Raw genomic sequence first — 15,989 nt, 5'->3', positions numbered from 1 at the left:
GACGTAATTTCCTGTCCACATGCGCACATGGGTGCAGCTGCTTGACACATAAATTAGAATAAAATTAGCAACGTCATTGCGCCACGCCTCACTACACACTCGTATTTCATCAAGAGAAGCAGAATTTGAATTACTAAAGTACTACGCCGACGCATTAACTGTATTTTAAACTTATTTTATATATATCACTACATTTGACTTGTATTCAACAATTCGGATATTTTAACAAGATTTTGTTTTGTTTGATGAATCGTCCAAAGGAAACTTTTGTGATGGTCACCTTGTTTATTTGTTCATCTTATAGCCTGTTAGTCCTTCTTCTTGTTTATTTCTTTTTCTCTATCGACACCTAGTGGTCATTTTACAAACATCACTGATTGTCACAGATTTCAGATAAAATAATTGGATCTTTCTGTGCAATTTGCACGCCGTTTTCTATCTTGCCTACGAGGTCTCAGTGGTTAATTTGGTTTATTGCAACCAAATAAACAACAGGACAAACGTCTTTTTCATTGAATCACAACTTTTCTGAGGATTACATTTTATTAACAAAACATGAAAACACACCAACATTATTTATAAATGACTAAACTTATTTTATATACAAAACATCGTAGGCAAGATAGAAAACTGCGTGCAAATTGCACAGAAAGATCAATTATTTTATCTGAAATCTTGTTAAAATATCCGAATTGTTGAATACAGGTCAAATGTGATATATTTAAAATAAGGTTAAAATACAGTTAATGCGTCGGCGTAGTACTTTAGTAATTCAAATTCTGCTTCTCTTGATGAAATACGAGTGTGTAGTGAGGCGTGGCGCAATGACGTTGCTAATTTTATTCTAATTTATGTGTCAAGCAGCTGCACCCATGTGCGCATGTGGACAGGAATTTACGTCTTGAAATTCCAATGTGCGCATGCGGACAGGAAATGACGTCATAAAACTGAGCCCTGGAAGCAAACCGGGATGAAGAAGCAAATAGGGCAGTGACACGCTTGACTCGCGTGTGTTTCATACTCTGACCCTGTCGACGACCCGAGTCCATGTTGATAAAACCAAGCCTCACACATCAGGAATGAAACTACAGCTTTATTTCAGCTGACCACAGAGGTAACCCTGGAAACGGTGGGGCTTGGTGCCCGTGACCTCCAGCAGGTGGCGGCAGAGAGGCATCAGTCAGTGATGAAGTGGACGAAGGTCACGGGGAACACGCCTCGTCGGCTGGGGTTCCCCTCAATGTGTCCTATCTGGAACACCAGCAGCCAAGTCAAGACACGAGACACGCAGGCCCGGCCAGCAGGTGGCGCCGACACTCACCCACCACTCGCTGTCCTCCTCCCCCTCCACCACGATGACCTCCCCCTCCTCGAAGGTCAGCTCATCCGGATGGTCAGCAGAACACTTGTAGATGGTTCTGACCCGCTTGGGCTTCTGCATCTACATGGACAGTAGCGGCGTGACTCTCACACGGCTGTGGCAGGGTGACCTCTGACCCCGCTGTACTTACGCTGACGGCGGTTCGTGGTTTTGGTGTGGGCGGACTCGAGGTGCTGGTAGGAGACCTGGACTGAGGACCTGAGGAGAACCAACTGGAGTTTGTCACCTGTGTGTCTGGAGGATCATCTAGTGACCCTCATGCAGGTCCTTTGTGGGGACCTTTGGGCTCTGGGTCCCACAAGGTTCAAGGTCTGAATGTTCAAACTAACTGGGCTCCAGTCTGGTCCAGAGCCCTGGTTCAGGTGAGTCATGTGTTCAGGGGGGGAGGCTGGGGAAAGGGTGATGGCTAGGGGAGAGGCAACTGTGTGTGTGTGCGTCACCTTGGTTCACAGATCTGGTCCTCACAGAAGGTCTGAGTGGAGGATTGAACTCTGACCTGAAGGGAAACACAGAGCAGTTGGGTCCAGCTCAGGGTCCGACAGGAAGAACAGACCCACCTGCAGATGCTCTGGTGGGTGGGGACCGGAGGCGGGCGTGGCGGGGCCATGTGTGGAGGCGGAGGAGGGGGAACCGCTGGAGGAGCAGGGACACTAGAGGGTGCTGAGGGCAGTGGAGGCAGAGGACAGTTTCGGGCAGACATGGTCTTGATGTCCAACATGCTGGAGCGCTTGCTGAGCGGAGGAGGGGGGGGAGGAGGAGGAGCGGCTGGTAGCACTGAGAGGAGACCAGGAGTCTGAGTCACTGAACGTGGGAGCCACGGGGGGCGGGGCCACGTGCACGCTGCAGCCACAGAGAGACACTGACCATACATGGACATATTCCTCTCAGGTGTGTGTGGGTTCGGGGGGTCCGAGGACGAGCGCTGTCTTCCAACTGTCTCCATGGCAACTGGCTTGTTTGTTCCTGATCCTGCTGAGTCAACTGTCAGTCAGTCAGTGAAGCCATGAATGAAGCAAGCAACTGGACTCACCCCTGCCAGGGTCCCGGGGTGGGAGCGGGGGGGTCGGTCCGGCGGGCAGGTGCAGGTCCAAAAAGGCGCCGTATGTTTCATTGCTGACCATCATGCTGGGGACCTGGGGCCGCTGCTTGTCCCGGGCCAGAGCCCCCAGAGCTGGGCTGCTGCCCGGCACGAAGCAGCTAACTGGGCGTTCCTCGCGCCGCTGAGGGATGGGCTGTCACACACACACACACGTGTGCAGTGAGTGGCGACGGTCTCACACGGGTGTCACCTGATCACCTTGTCCTCCATCTCATCCTCGCTCTCGTCCAGGTCGGAGTTCTGCAGACGCCACTCGTACTCCACGTGCACGTGGACGTTGAACTTCCCGGTTTGTGCCTGAGTCAACTGCACCCCCACAGTCAGGCACAGTCAGCAAAGACAGTCTGCTCATGCTAAGGTTAGCGTTAGCTGCTCACCAGCTCTTCGCACGCAGAGTGTCGCAGGCGCTTTGCAATGTCCAGTGGAGTCTCTCCTGCCTCGTTCACTATGGCGACAAATCGACAGCAGCTGGAGCAGAGGTTCAGCCTCTTGGTCACAAACACAATGTGGAACCAAAAGAACACCAGAATAAAACAGACCAGATGACCAGATGCACCGCGTGCCACTGCACGGCACATGCTGTCAGTGGAGGACTGCGGCTACGTTTGGATGTCGAAAAACCGAGCACACCGTGAGAATCCAGATGCTGTCATCTCTAACTGAGCCAGATTTCATGTGTCTACAGTCGACGGTTTGGCCATACAATCGCAGTTTAGAAACTGGAACATGACCAGATTTCGACTGCTCTGCTCCATTCTAACCAGCTGGATTGCTCACTCTAACTTTTTGATTTTTGCCAAACTCGGGGTCTTTGAGGCCGATTTGTGGGCAAACAATATGACTTGGCTTTAAGGGCAACAGAGGACGAGTGCTGCTGTGTTTTGAGCATTTCGCTGAGTTTCTAGGCCAAACTTTGGGGGAGCTGTGAGCCATTGAAGTAGAGGCAAATTTCTGAAGTGGTGAATCCTCTTCCCACTCATTTTCAATAGGAAACACTGGTCACAAAACCTGGAATATCTCAGGAACTCTGGCACCTGGGTCCAAGAAAAGTCATAGCAGGTGATTCCTGGTCAGACCACATGCTTTGGCTTTGGAGCCGCGTCTCTACGGCGAAAGCTCTGGGAGGAGTAGCGCGCCAAAAATCTAAACAAAATGGCCGACACGAAGAACGAAAAGAGAGCACAAAACTCAGCCAGTAAACAATTCCTCGATCCAGGCACTGATCCGATCACTTCAAAAAAGCGAATCACTTGTTCCTCGTCCCATTTCACGCATTTCCTGAAAATGGCATCCAAATGAGGGACAAATAAAGGGCACCACTTTTCCAGTTGTTTTGAACAGAACAAACCAAGGCAGTGGGAAACACAAGAGCTTTGCCACCAAACCAGCTGTCACGTGACCAGCTCCACACTTGGTGGCACAAACGTTGACGTTTCCCAGTGATGGCTCCAACCACTCCCGAGAGCGGAGCGGCGAGATGTCACTCACCGATGGAGACGGAGGCTCGTCCTCTCAGCAGCAGCTTCAGGCACTCGCTGTTGTCGGTCAGACAGCAGTAGTGGAGGGCGGAGCTTCCTCTAGCCGTCTGCCGGTCCAGGTCCACACTGAAGCACACACAAAGGCCGTCACTGTGTACGAGTGTGTGTGTGTTCAAGCGGCTCTATCCCAGTGAGGTTCCATTTCAGGGGACAACATCCCCTGGATGGGGCCCCATTGCCAGACCCCACAAGGTTCAGCCTCAGTTTGAGGGCAAAGACTTCAAACTAACTGGGCTCCGGTCTGGTTCCAGTCCTGGTCCAGGTGAGCCACGTGTTTTGGAGGGTCCAGGGGGAGAGGCTGGGGAAAGGGTGACGGCCAGGAGCATGTGAGCGTGAGAGAGACACACACAAGCGTGCTCACCTGTTCTGAGCCAGGAAGTCAACAATGTGCAGAGAGTTTCGATCCACCATCCGGACGGCGAGGTGGAGGACTGTCTCACCGGGCTCCTGACACACACACACACACACACACACACACACACACACACACACACACACACACACACACACACACACACACACACACACACACACACACACACACACACACACACACACACAGTGTTGAGTATGATCGGGACCCTCGGGCCTCCCCCGTGTCCTACATGCTCGTTGGGCTGAGGGGCCGCCTCCATCAGGTCCGCTCCCTCCGCATAGACCTGGATGAGTGACAGGATGTCCTTGGTCCGGACGGCCTGGTACAGAACCTGCAGCCTGGACTCGGCGTCGGGGCAGAGACGGCGCACGAAGCGTTTCTCAGTGTACTTGGCTGTGATGAAGTCCTTCCTGGTGCCCCTGGAAGCAGACGGCCCTCGTCAGGGCTGAGCACACAGCGCCGGCCAGCAGAAGCGCTCACGCACATGTCGCTGCCTGGTACCGGCTTGCTGACTCCCTGCAGGTCTGCCTCCATGATCTGGTTGAAGCAGAAGTTCCCCACGTTCTTCGCCAGCTGAAAGGTGACATCATGTGAGGCTCCTGGGGCCTGGGTTCGGCTCCTGGGGCCTGGGTTCGGCTCCGACTCGACCCGTTCAACTCACCAGCAGCTCTGAGGTACCCAGAACATCCAGGTCCAGGCTCTGGATCCGTGAGTAGTGGACTCCGATCTCCCGGTGGATTCCCGAGCACTCGATGCAGATCAGAACCCCAAGGTTGGTGGACAACCAGGTGGGACCTGCAGGGCAGAGGCATCAGTCAGCGGCGGCCCCACAGCAGAACCCTACCGCCCTCTGACCTGGGGCACCACAGTCGCAGCACTCCTGGTTCCCGCTCATCCTCTTGACCTCGTCCACGATGGCCCGTGTCAGCTCCTGCACGATGTTGTGCTCACCCTCGTCCTGCTCGCCCTGGAAGGCCTTGCTCAGCGCTTCGTCTTTGCTGTTCTGCAGGACGGAGATCCAGCTGAGGACCGGACACAGAAGCAGCAGCCCATTAGAGGCAGGAAGCGTCCAGCCGCCCAGCCCACTTCTCCGGCACACTCACATCTGACAGTCGGCCTCGTCCTCGGCCTGGAAGTGGTAGGTCCTGTCGTCTGAGAGAAGACCACGATGTTATCACCGGCACCTGCGGACCCGAGTCTCTGCACCAACTCACGTGAGAACAAGTCAAAGCTTCTCTTCTCCTCAGGGTTCCTCTTCACCTGACAGGTCAGCAGGTTGAGTTTGGCTGGAGGTCTGTTGGCCTGGACACAGACATGACATCAGACGGCTCTGTCTCTCTCTCTCTCTCCGCCCGTCTGACCCCACTCAGCCAGTCGCATCGTGGCAGCCGAGTCATCAGAGCCCAGAGCTGGACACTGGGATGCATGCGCTCATGAATGCACCACCGCGCTGCACATGCTCTCAGTGGAGGTCTGCAGCTACATTTTAAGCTTTGAACGGCATCTCTAGGTCAAAAGACCAAGATCAAGACATGCCCCAGTGTCTGTGTCTGCAGTCCGTGACCTTTCCCCTGCTCTGCAGCTCTGTCGCCGCTGCAACACTCCGGCTCCTGTGCAGCTGAAGAGCGCTGAATCATTGTGCTTCAGACCGAGTTACCTACTTCCCGAACAAACGGCTCTATCGTAGAGGCTTTTGTCTCTAACTGAGCCGAATTTCATGTGTCTACAGTCGACGGTTTGGCCAGGATGGCGAGTTGAAAACGAGTCACTTTCTTTGGTTTTTGAGCAGCAGTCACTGAGCTCCAATGCATTTTCAATGGAGCCGAATCCGTGGTTGCCGCGCATTTTCGACTCAAATTCTGAAAGTGCTACAGTAATTCTGAGCACATTTTATGAGAGAGGACAATTGTGACGACAAAACTGGAGATTTTCATGTTTCTGCGCCCCGTTTGGCCACAATCGCAGTTTAGAAACTGGAACATGACTGGATTTCGACTGCTCTGCTCCACTCCAACCAGCTTCATTGCTCACTCTGACTTTTCTATTTTTGCCAAACCTCGGGTTCTTTGAGGCCGTTTAGTGGGCAAACGATACGACTTGGCTCTGACCTTCTTTAGAGCGACAGAGGACGAGTTCTCACCTGTGAGACGAGCTCATGAACGCGCTCAGTCACGAGCACCTTAAAGCCTCTGATTTGAAACGCGACATGCCTGTATCTGCTCGGCCACTGGACCAGGAGGCCTGGTGTACTGAGCAGCTAGCTTCGCCTGGTTAGCTTCTCATGAGCAATGTCTGGGAAGAAATCCAAACAGTGCAGACGATCTACGGGAACCTTCATCACCCTTCTGTCTGTCCTCCTCCTCCTCCTCCTCCTTAAGCTCCTCCTCCTCCTCCTCTTGCTCTGTCCTGATTGGTCGTTTGCCTCGTCATTGATATACTTAAAAAAAAAAAAAAAAAGATAAAATAAGGCCCTAAAGCTACAAGAGCGAGCTGGTCCCCAGTGAGAGGACAGACGTGGACGGAGCTATGACAGAGAAGGACCAAGCGTCGGGAGCTCACCGTGCCGTGGCTGATGGTCAGGAAGCCGTTTTTCACAGAGCACTTCCTCTTCTGCCAAACCTTCCTAAGTCTGTGACACACGAGGGTCAGAGGTCAAACACTGGCAGAGGCCGCCAACCCAACACCAGGACACACAGAGCAGTCATGACCCTCCGCAGGTGAGCGGGCGACTCACCCCTCACTCTTCTTGGACAGCAGGCCAGAGCGCTCCGTTCCGTGCGCCTTGTCGCCCTGCAGCTGGTGCAGGCTGTAGCCACCGGACCTCACAGGGCCGTCCTGCTCACACAGCCACAGCATGACACATTTGCACAGAGGCAAAGCAGAAAAACAAAACGGATCGGGGAAGGGGACATGGACTAGGTACCAGGGTCACAGACCAGGGAAAGGGACCAGAGACGGGGAAGGGGGCAGGGACCACGACAGTGGACATGGACCGGGGTCACAGACCAGGGAAGGGGACATGGACCAGGGTCACAGACGAGGGACGGGGACAGAGCGTGCAGGTGAGGCTGTTGCGTCACTCACTTCTTTGCCGTCCACATGCAGCGACGCCTTCAGGACATCCCGGAGCTGAGTCAGCTGTTTCCTCTCGCCGTCCTGCGCCTGTTTGATCTGGTGACAAACACATACTGTTGTCATCTCACGTCTGTCCCCGCCCAATCGAAGGACCTGCCTGCCGATGACATCATCAGGTCGAGTAAGGTGTGAAAGCACACGACAGACCAACTGACCCAGACACCCAGACCTTCTGAGGAGCAACACCCAGCCAACACGGGGAGGTGGAACCAACCAAGATCGTGTTGAGCAGGACCTTCTGAGGAGCAGGTCTGGATGCAGCCGGTCAGAAGGTCTGGCCTGAACCTGCACCCAGTCCGTCCCTCTCATGAGCCCGGAGGTTCTCGTTCTCTCACCGTGTTCAGATCTGCAGCCAGTTTCTCCACCGAGGGTCTGAGACTCTCAGCGGCCTTCAGTCCGTCCTGGAAGAAACTGTGCAACCAGAGTGGGTCAGAGGTCGGCTGAGACGCTTGGTGAGGAGGGGTGACCCACTTGTTCTGCGCGTGGAAGAACTTGACCAGGTTCTGCAGCAGGTCCACACCCTTCTTCACCTTGATCTCGTTGACCTTCAGCAGGTACTGGGAAAGGGGGAGGGGGTTGGTTAAGGCCGTGGTGTGACCCATGACCTCAGGCGACCTCTTACCTCACACATCTGCAGCTGGAACATCCGTCGCTCCTTCTCCATCTCCTCTGCGATCTCGCCGCCTCTGAACTCGGTGCGGATCATCCCGTGCTGCTTGGCGTGCTCGCGCTTCTCCTTCTCGATCTTAGCTCTGGAGAGGTCAAAGGTCACAGGAAGTGACCTCACAGAATAGTGAGTGAAAGTTACTTACAGCTTGGCCTCGTAATCCTTCCAAGACTTATCGAACGGCTTCTTCAAGTCCTGGAGGAGACAGAGGGTTAGACTGGCGTCAGGGGGCGGAGCCTGTCCACGTCACTGACCCCTTTCACTCCCTTCAGGTCCCCCTTCAGCAGCGTGTCCAGAGGGAAGGTGATGATGTTGTTCATGTTCTGCATCTGTGGAAGGAAGAGCCGGTGAGCTCGTCCCCCACCTCACCCCCCACTCTTCCTCCTCACCAGGTTCTTGAAAAGCGCCGTCAGCTCTTTGGTGAAGACGGCGAACTTTAGGAAGGCGGCTCCGACCTCTGCGTCGTCCCGACACACACAGTTGTCTCCGAGCCGCTCCATTGACTGAACGTACTGATCCTCACTCTCCACATGAGCTGGGCAGAGGCACAGTCAGCGCATGCCTGCATGCCTGTGTGTGTGTGTGTGTGTGTGTGTGTGTGTGTGTGTGTGTGTGTGTGTGTGTGTGTGTGTGAGATGGAGTTAGTTCATCTTGTGGGGACCAATTCTTGGAAACACACCTACTTGTGAGGACATTTTGGGAGCTTATGCTGGACCCCACAAGGTTAAAACTTCCAGTTTGGTCCAGAATCCTGATTCAGGTGAGCCATGTGTTTGGGGGTGGGAGGGTTGGGGACAGGGTGATGGTCCCCACAAGGATAGAGAGACGAGCGTGTGCATGTGTGTGTGTGTTCTGCTCTGCATGTTGAGACACGGCTGCTATGTCAGGTATGTGAGATCCATCTTCCACTCAGTTCAACACTCTCCCCTACCCCCCTCACCCCGGACTCACTTACCCAGACCCGTCGTGTGGATGGACTTGACCGCCTTCTTGATCTTGCTGAGGACCGAGCGATCCACGTCCAGAATCTGAGGAGGGGGCGGAGCTTCAGTCAGCCAAACAGCGGTGCATGTGCCCGGGCCCCTGCAGTTCCCCCCGGCTGACTGAGACCGAGGTGGTGCTCAAGACAAAAGAAAAGTGAGGAGTGGCATCAGGCCGGGGCTCGTCCAGACCTGTGAGCCTCGCCGTGGCCCCGGGCCTCACAGCAGGAGGCGCCGCCGCCATCATTGGGTGTCTGAGATCAGTCGCTCGCTGCGGCGCATGACCAGCCAGGTCACGTCGCTGTTGTCATGGTGACGTCGTACACCAGTAATGGTTGGACTGGCATGTGACGCCGTGCACGGACGGCGGCACGCCGAGGTCTGCTGGTGCCCTGCGGCGCCACCCGCTGCAGAGTGACACTTGGAGATGTCTCAGTCTCAGCCAAGGCACCAGGTCACTGGTTCACTTCCAGCCTGTGTGTGACTTAGATGAGCTCAACAGCAAAACTGCTCCCCTCATCCACCACATTCTCCCACCGCTATGGCAACGGACGATGAACTTGCCGGAAACACCTCCACCACACCTTCCACCAGCCACCACCAAGCTTCTCAAGAGCCACGACGAATTGATGCACTCGAATGATACTTTTTTTATCATGCAATTCTATTATCGCTCAACCCTGGTGCCAGGTGTGAGAGAGACACCTGCATCGTCATGGTGACTGGTGTGACACATCTGTGTCGTCATGGTGACCGGTGTGAGTGACACATCTGTGTGGTCATGGTGACCGGTCTGCGTCACACATCTGTGTCGTCATGGTGACCGGTCTGCGTGACACATCTGTGTGGTCATGGTGACCGGTCTGCGTGACACATCCGTGTGGTCATGGTGACCGGTCTGCGTGACACATCCGTGTGGTCATGGTGACCGGTCTGCGTGACACATCCGTGTGGTCATGGTGACCGGTCTGCGTGACACATCCGTGTCGTCATGGTGACCGGTCTGTGTGACACATCTGTGTGGTCATGGTGACCGGTCTGTGTGACACATCCGTGTGGTCATGGTGACCGGTGTGAGTGACACATCCGTGTCGTCATGGTGACCGGTCTGTGTGACACATCTGTGTGGTCATGGTGACCGGTCTGCGTCACACATCTGTGTCGTCATGGTGACCGGTCTGCGTGACACATCTGTGTGGTCATGGTGACCGGTCTGCCTGACACATCTGTGTGGTCATGGTGACCGGTCTGCGTGACACATCTGTGTCGTCATGGTGACCGGTCTGCGTGACACATCTGTGTCGTCATGGTGACCAGTCGGCGTGACACATCTGTGTCGTCATGGTGAGTCGTATGAGTGATACATCAGCAACTCAGTGAGTTCCGCAGGTTCTGAACCAGCAGCCTCTGAAGTCAGTCTAGCGCCACCTAGTTTTCATCATCAGCTGAAAGAGGAACCTTCTGGATATAACAGAGCAGGAAATAAAGCTCGGACCTTCATCATCCTCATCATCAGTTGCACCAGAGGAAGTGAGTCTTCCTCTTTCTCAGTTGGACAAAGTCTCAAAGTAAACTATGCAGAAACCACAAAGAAACAAGCGTTTTCACTGCCAAGTCCTGAATCCGACAGTAAAAGTGCTAACCGTCCGACCAGAAGAGAAAAAGTGAAGTGCAGGTTGTGGTCCGGGGCGGTGGACCGGCACTGACCTCCTCCAGGGCGCACACGGTGTTCCGGCAGTGGCCCATCCGGGTGGTGAAGCTGGAGGTGGTCGGGGCGCGGTAGTCCTCGTTGGTCTCCGACACGAAGTCCGCCACGCTGATAAACTCCGGCATGGTGGACCTTGACTGTCCAACGCTCCAGGCAACCGAGAATCGAACCGGCAGCAGGTGGGTCAGAACCCGGAAGAACCGCGCAAACTACCGCCTCACGCTCGTGCTCCACTCCCCTGGGTCCAGTCCATAACTCAGGTAGCGCCAGTGGAAGGAAGGAGGCAGCGCTGCGCTCCAGGATCTCCACTACCTGCCGAACCCGCGACCGGGCGCATGCGCAGAGCAAGCGAGGGGGTTGTCGACGAACTGGACGCGCCCACTCCAGCCAGAGCCACAGAGTCAGGGAGAAAGCGACGCTCACGCTCACCTGGGGCCGGTGAGACTCGCGGCTCATCCAAGTCAGATCTGCGCAACTTACCTTGCGACCCACCAAGAGTCAAAGTTGATCCGCAAACAGTCCGAGTTTGAGGACCACCTGGACTCATTCGTTGATGTTTATGCTAAGGTGAACGCACAGAAGATAGAACGATGGCCGTCAACGTGCGTGTCCATTGCAGTTTCGCCTCCAGTGTGTGAGCGCCCCCAACAGACGCAGAGCGGACTTGTCTGTACAACGATGAAAGATGGAAAAAGCACATGAATCCATCGCTGAATTCCAAGCAAGTGCATTTACTATTGGTCGGTTCTTCTTCGCCCCGCCCCCTCAGCATTCCGCGTGTGACACGGAAGAGCGGATGATTTAAAACAATATTTTCTGCGAGTCGCAGTCACACTTCACATCCAGGTTCCCATCAGGGAATGATGTCATATCCACCGGTGATGATCGTCCTCTTCAGACGTGGATTTCTGCATCGTATCTGCGCCACAACCGGGAGAACTCTGCGGTTCCATGGAGCGCACACGAGTAGTTCCCCTCCGTGACCAGGAGTGGCGCGTGAGATCTTCAGTCCTTCTGCTTCCTCTGAGCGTAGAGGAAGAGCAGTGGCAGCTGACAGGCAGCGAGGAGCCGCTTCACACTGTTCTACTGAGCTGTGGAGACAGTGATGGTGCTGACTGATGCACTAGTTTCACAGCAGAGCTCCAGAATCAGCCAGCCATGGTTCAACGCCATCACCGTCACGGAGACGTCACCATCCTCAACACGCTTCCTGGGATTAAGCTCGCAACTTTCTGAATAAAATTCTACATTCTGGAGACTCTGTTGTCTATCACAGTAGTCCAGCTACTGTCTACATGCTAGCTTAGTTCAGCTACTGTCTACATGCTAGCTTAGTTCAGCTACTGTCTGCATGCTAGCTTAGTTCAGCTACTGTCTGCATGCTAGCTTAGTCCAGCTACTGTCTACATGCTAGCTTAGTCCAGCTACTGTCTACATGCTAGCTTAGTCCAGCTACTGTCTACATGCTAGCTTAGTTCAGCTACTGTCTACATGCTAGCTTAGTTCAGCTACTGTCTGCATGCTAGCTTAGTCCAGCTACTGTCTACATGCTAGCTTAGTTCAGCTACTGTCTGCATGCTAGCTTAGTCCAGCTACTGTCTACATGCTAGCTTAGTACTGCTACTGTCTACATGCTAGTTTAGCCCATCAACTGTCTACATGCTAGCTTAGTACATCTACTGTCTGCATGCTAGCTTAGCCCAGCTACTGTCTGCATGCTAGCTTAGCCCAGCTACTGTCTACATGCTAGCTTAGCCCAGCTACTGTCTACATGCTAGCTTAGTTCAGCTACTGTCTACATGCTAGCTTAGTTCAGCTACTGTCTGCATGCTAGCTTAGCCCAGCTACTGTCTACGTACAGGCTTAGTTCAGCTACTGTCTGCATGCTAGCTTAGCCCATCAACTGTCTGCATGCTAGCTTAGCCCAGCTACTGTCTACGTGCTAGCTTAGCCCAGGTACTGTCTACGTGCAAGCTTAGTACAGCTACTGTCTACATGCTAGCTTAGCCCAGCTACTGTCTGCATGCTAGCTTAGCTCAGGTACTGTCTGCATGCTAGCTTAGCCCATCAACTGTCTGCATGCTAGCTTAGCCCAGCTACTGTCTACGTGCTAGCTTAGCCCAGGTACTGTCTACGTGCTAGCTTAGCCCAGGTACTGTCTACGTGCAAGCTTAGTACAGCTACTGTCTACATGCTAGCTTAGCCCATCAACTGTCTGCATACTAGCTTAGCCCAGCTACTGTCTACGTGCTAGCTTAGCCCAGGTACTGTCTACGTGCAAGCTTAGTACAGCTACTGTCTACATGCTAGCTTAGCCCATCAACTGTCTACATGGTAGCTTAGCCCAGCTACTGTCTACATGCTAGCTTAGCCCAGCTACTGTCTACATGCTAGCTTAGTGCCACATCAGAAACGTCATGACTCTTCACATCCATATTTGAAGCCGTGTTGTATGCACATGCCTGTGGACGTGTACATGTCCGTATGGATGTAAAGTCTTTTATATTTGTATTCATGGTGATTTCCAAGGCATATTTAGTGTTTCAACTTGGCACTAGTGTCACGTGTGTTTGGCCAAAGGCATGAACAAAGTGGTCTGTCTGTCTGTCCACCAGTCCCTGCATAACCTCATAGCTGAGCCTCTGAACCGGTGACTTCCTTCACCAGCAGAGGTGAGTCACATGACTGCAGTGCTGGACTTGAACCACTGGGTGTCGCTGGTTCTCACAGATGTTCAAACCCCAAACCTCCCACTGGTGACGGTCCACACACATTGACCTTTGTCCCTGACTTGGAAGGAAACAGACACGTAGATGGAGGCAAATCAAAACCTTTGATAAATCATTGATACGCAAACACACACACACACACACACACATACATCATTAGTAGATGTGTTTCCTGGAATTCTTTTCCTCCTCACAAGGATAACGATACGTGTAGCCTCACACACATACGTGTTTGTATTGCTATCCCTGTGGGGACACTGTGAGGTTTCTCCTGGCCATCACCCTTTCCCCAGCCTCTTCCCCTAAACCTAACCTTGCAAAACACGTGGCTCACCTGAACCAGGACTCTGAACCAGACTGGAACCCAGTTAGAATCACCCAGTTACTTTGAAGTCTTCATCCTCAAATTGAGGTTTGGACCTGTGGGGACTAGCAAAAGGTCCCCACGAGGACAGTGTTTTGTCAAGATTTGGTCCCCACGAGGCATTATAAACAAGCACACGCATACATGTTTCACTCTCTCTCTCTCTCTCAAACACACTCACTCTCTCACACACATACACACACACTCTCACACACACATGTTTCACTTACACACACTTTCTCTGACACTCACACACTCTCTCTCTCTCACATACACTCACACTCTCTGTCTGACACTCACTCACACTCTCTCTCTCACATCCACACTCTCTCACACACACACACACTCTCTCTCTCACATCCACACTCTCTCACACACAAACACACTCCCATATTGAAAAAACGGGAGGTGCATTTCCTTATCGGTGTTAAACCTTCACCCATTTCCGGTTCGGTCGGTCGAGGGCAGCGTTGGTGGGAGTCAGCTGACTCCGAGCCTGGAGACTGGCCTCCTCCTGAGGAGACTAGTTCTTTTCTGTCAATGATTGGCCAGGAAGTGGGCAGCGCCACCCGCAGGCCACTGCAGGAAGAGCCTCCTGTGGGGTCCAGACTTCAGTCTCAGACTCAGCGTTTTTCACGTGGAAGTGGGTGGAGCAGGAGCGACACGGTTCACCAGGAGCAACACAAGAGTAGCTCCTCCTCCTCTTCCTCCTCTTGTTCCTTCCCCTCCTCTTCCTCCACGCCGAGGAACAGTGGGCCGCCCACGGACGGTTCTGCTCATGTCTTGACTCCACGGTCTTCTGCTGCTGCTTCCAGTTTTCCCGCCAGTTTGGTTCCGTCTTTACTGTCCACTTTGGAAGGTGGTGGTTCTAGCCGGGTACCAGACGGTGAAGGAGGTGCTGGTGGCGCACGCGGAGGAGTTTGGAGAGAGAGACCCGATCACGGTGGGGATGGAGACCAACTGAGGCCACGGTCAGAACACAGACGTGGTGTCGTGACTGCCCAGCAGGTGGCACCTGACGCGTCATGTGACGCGCATGCTGCTGGTCTCCAGACCTTCACCCTCGTGACCGAGTCTTGTCCCCCTCGCAGGCGTGGTGTGGTCGAACGGGGACTCGTGCCAAGAAATGCGGCGCTTCGCTCTGGCCAACCTGCGAGACTTCGGCATGGGTTGGAAGGCATGCGAGGACAAGATCGTGGAGGAGTGTTAGAACCTGGTCCGGGTCTTCAGGAGCTTGCGTCTCCCTGGCCACCTGACTCTTGTCACACGGCACGTCGCGTGCTCCTTCGCAGAAGAACCCTTCGACAACACCCAACCCATCAACTATGGCGGGTCCAACATCATTTGCTAAATGGTCTACGGCAGGAGGTTCGAGTACGACGACCCGCCGTGATGAACCACCTCAGCCAGAACATCCAGATGGCGGGGACGCCGTCCATACAAGTGAGTTGTTCCTTGTGGCGGCCGGACAGGTGCTGTCTCACTCAGCTGGCTTCACTCTTCAGCTCCTGGACTTCTTCCCACTGATTGGGAAACTGTCTGCCAACCAGGCCGAGTTCCACAGGAGACAGGAGGAACAGAGAGACAGGAGGAGCAGAGAGAGAGACAGGAGGAACAGAGAGAGACGGGAGGAGCTGGGAGACAAGAGGAGCAGAGAGACAGGAGGAACAGAGAGACAGGAGGAGCAGGGAGACAGGAGGAGCAGAGAGAGACAGGAGGAGCAGAGAGACAGGAGGAGCAGAGAGAGACAGGAGGAGCAGGGAGACAGGAGGAGCAGAGAGAGAGACAGGAGGAGCAGAGAGAGACAGGAGGAGCAGGGAGACAGGAGGAGCAGAGAGAGAGACAGGAGGAGCAGAGAGACAGGAGGAACAGAGAGACAGGAGGAGCAGAGAGACGGGAGGAACGGAGAGACAGGAGGAACAGATAGACAGGAGGAACAGAGAGAGAGACAGGAGGAGCAGAGAGACGGGAGGAACGGAGAGACAGGAGGAACAGATAGACAGGAGGAACAG

General features: G+C 54.0%; 1 protein-coding gene and 1 pseudogene across 1 annotated transcript; one reads left to right on the top strand and one right to left on the bottom strand.

The window, feature by feature from the left end:
• Nucleotides 1–205: 205 nt before the first annotated feature.
• Nucleotides 206–11,537, bottom strand: asap2b (ArfGAP with SH3 domain, ankyrin repeat and PH domain 2b). Its single transcript, XM_053881899.1, has 29 exons — nt 10,884–11,537; nt 9,152–9,224; nt 8,586–8,731; nt 8,451–8,525; nt 8,342–8,391; nt 8,152–8,281; nt 8,001–8,086; nt 7,865–7,940; nt 7,479–7,565; nt 7,129–7,229; nt 6,954–7,023; nt 6,736–6,831; nt 5,609–5,696; nt 5,498–5,546; nt 5,250–5,416; nt 5,056–5,189; nt 4,879–4,967; nt 4,624–4,813; nt 4,380–4,465; nt 3,969–4,084; nt 2,858–2,925; nt 2,679–2,786; nt 2,412–2,613; nt 2,246–2,350; nt 1,939–2,155; nt 1,822–1,877; nt 1,512–1,579; nt 1,322–1,441; nt 206–1,251 (listed from the first exon to the last, which is right to left on the bottom strand). The coding sequence occupies exons 1-29, from the start codon at nt 11,007–11,009 to the stop codon at nt 1,177–1,179; spliced, it is 3,054 nt and encodes a 1,017-aa protein (XP_053737874.1). The 5' UTR covers nt 11,010–11,537; the 3' UTR covers nt 206–1,176.
• On the top strand, nt 11,220–15,538 carry LOC128768579 (cytochrome P450 2K3-like; annotated as a pseudogene).
• Nucleotides 15,539–15,989: the final 451 nt, after the last annotated feature.

The sequence above is a fragment of the Synchiropus splendidus genome, chromosome 12 (assembly GCF_027744825.2).
Source record: "Synchiropus splendidus isolate RoL2022-P1 chromosome 12, RoL_Sspl_1.0, whole genome shotgun sequence".
Taxonomy (NCBI): domain Eukaryota; kingdom Metazoa; phylum Chordata; class Actinopteri; order Syngnathiformes; family Callionymidae; genus Synchiropus; species Synchiropus splendidus.
This window is presented reverse-complemented; position numbering and strand designations above follow the sequence as displayed.

What these genes read in the sequence shown, in the direction of transcription:
- asap2b (XM_053881899.1), bottom strand. Translation starts at nt 11,009, where the DNA reads ATGCCGGAGTTTATCAGCGTGGCGGACTTCGTGTCGGAGACCAACGAG. An exon ending in TGGGTACCTCAGAGCTGCTG is followed by an intron (nt 4,968 to 5,055) that starts GTGAGTTGAACG and finishes GTCACCTTTCAG; the next exon opens with CTGGCGAAGAACGTGGGGAA. An exon ending in AGGATGAGATGGAGGACAAG is followed by an intron (nt 2,614 to 2,678) that starts GTGATCAGGTGA and finishes TGTGTGTGACAG; the next exon opens with CCCATCCCTCAGCGGCGCGA.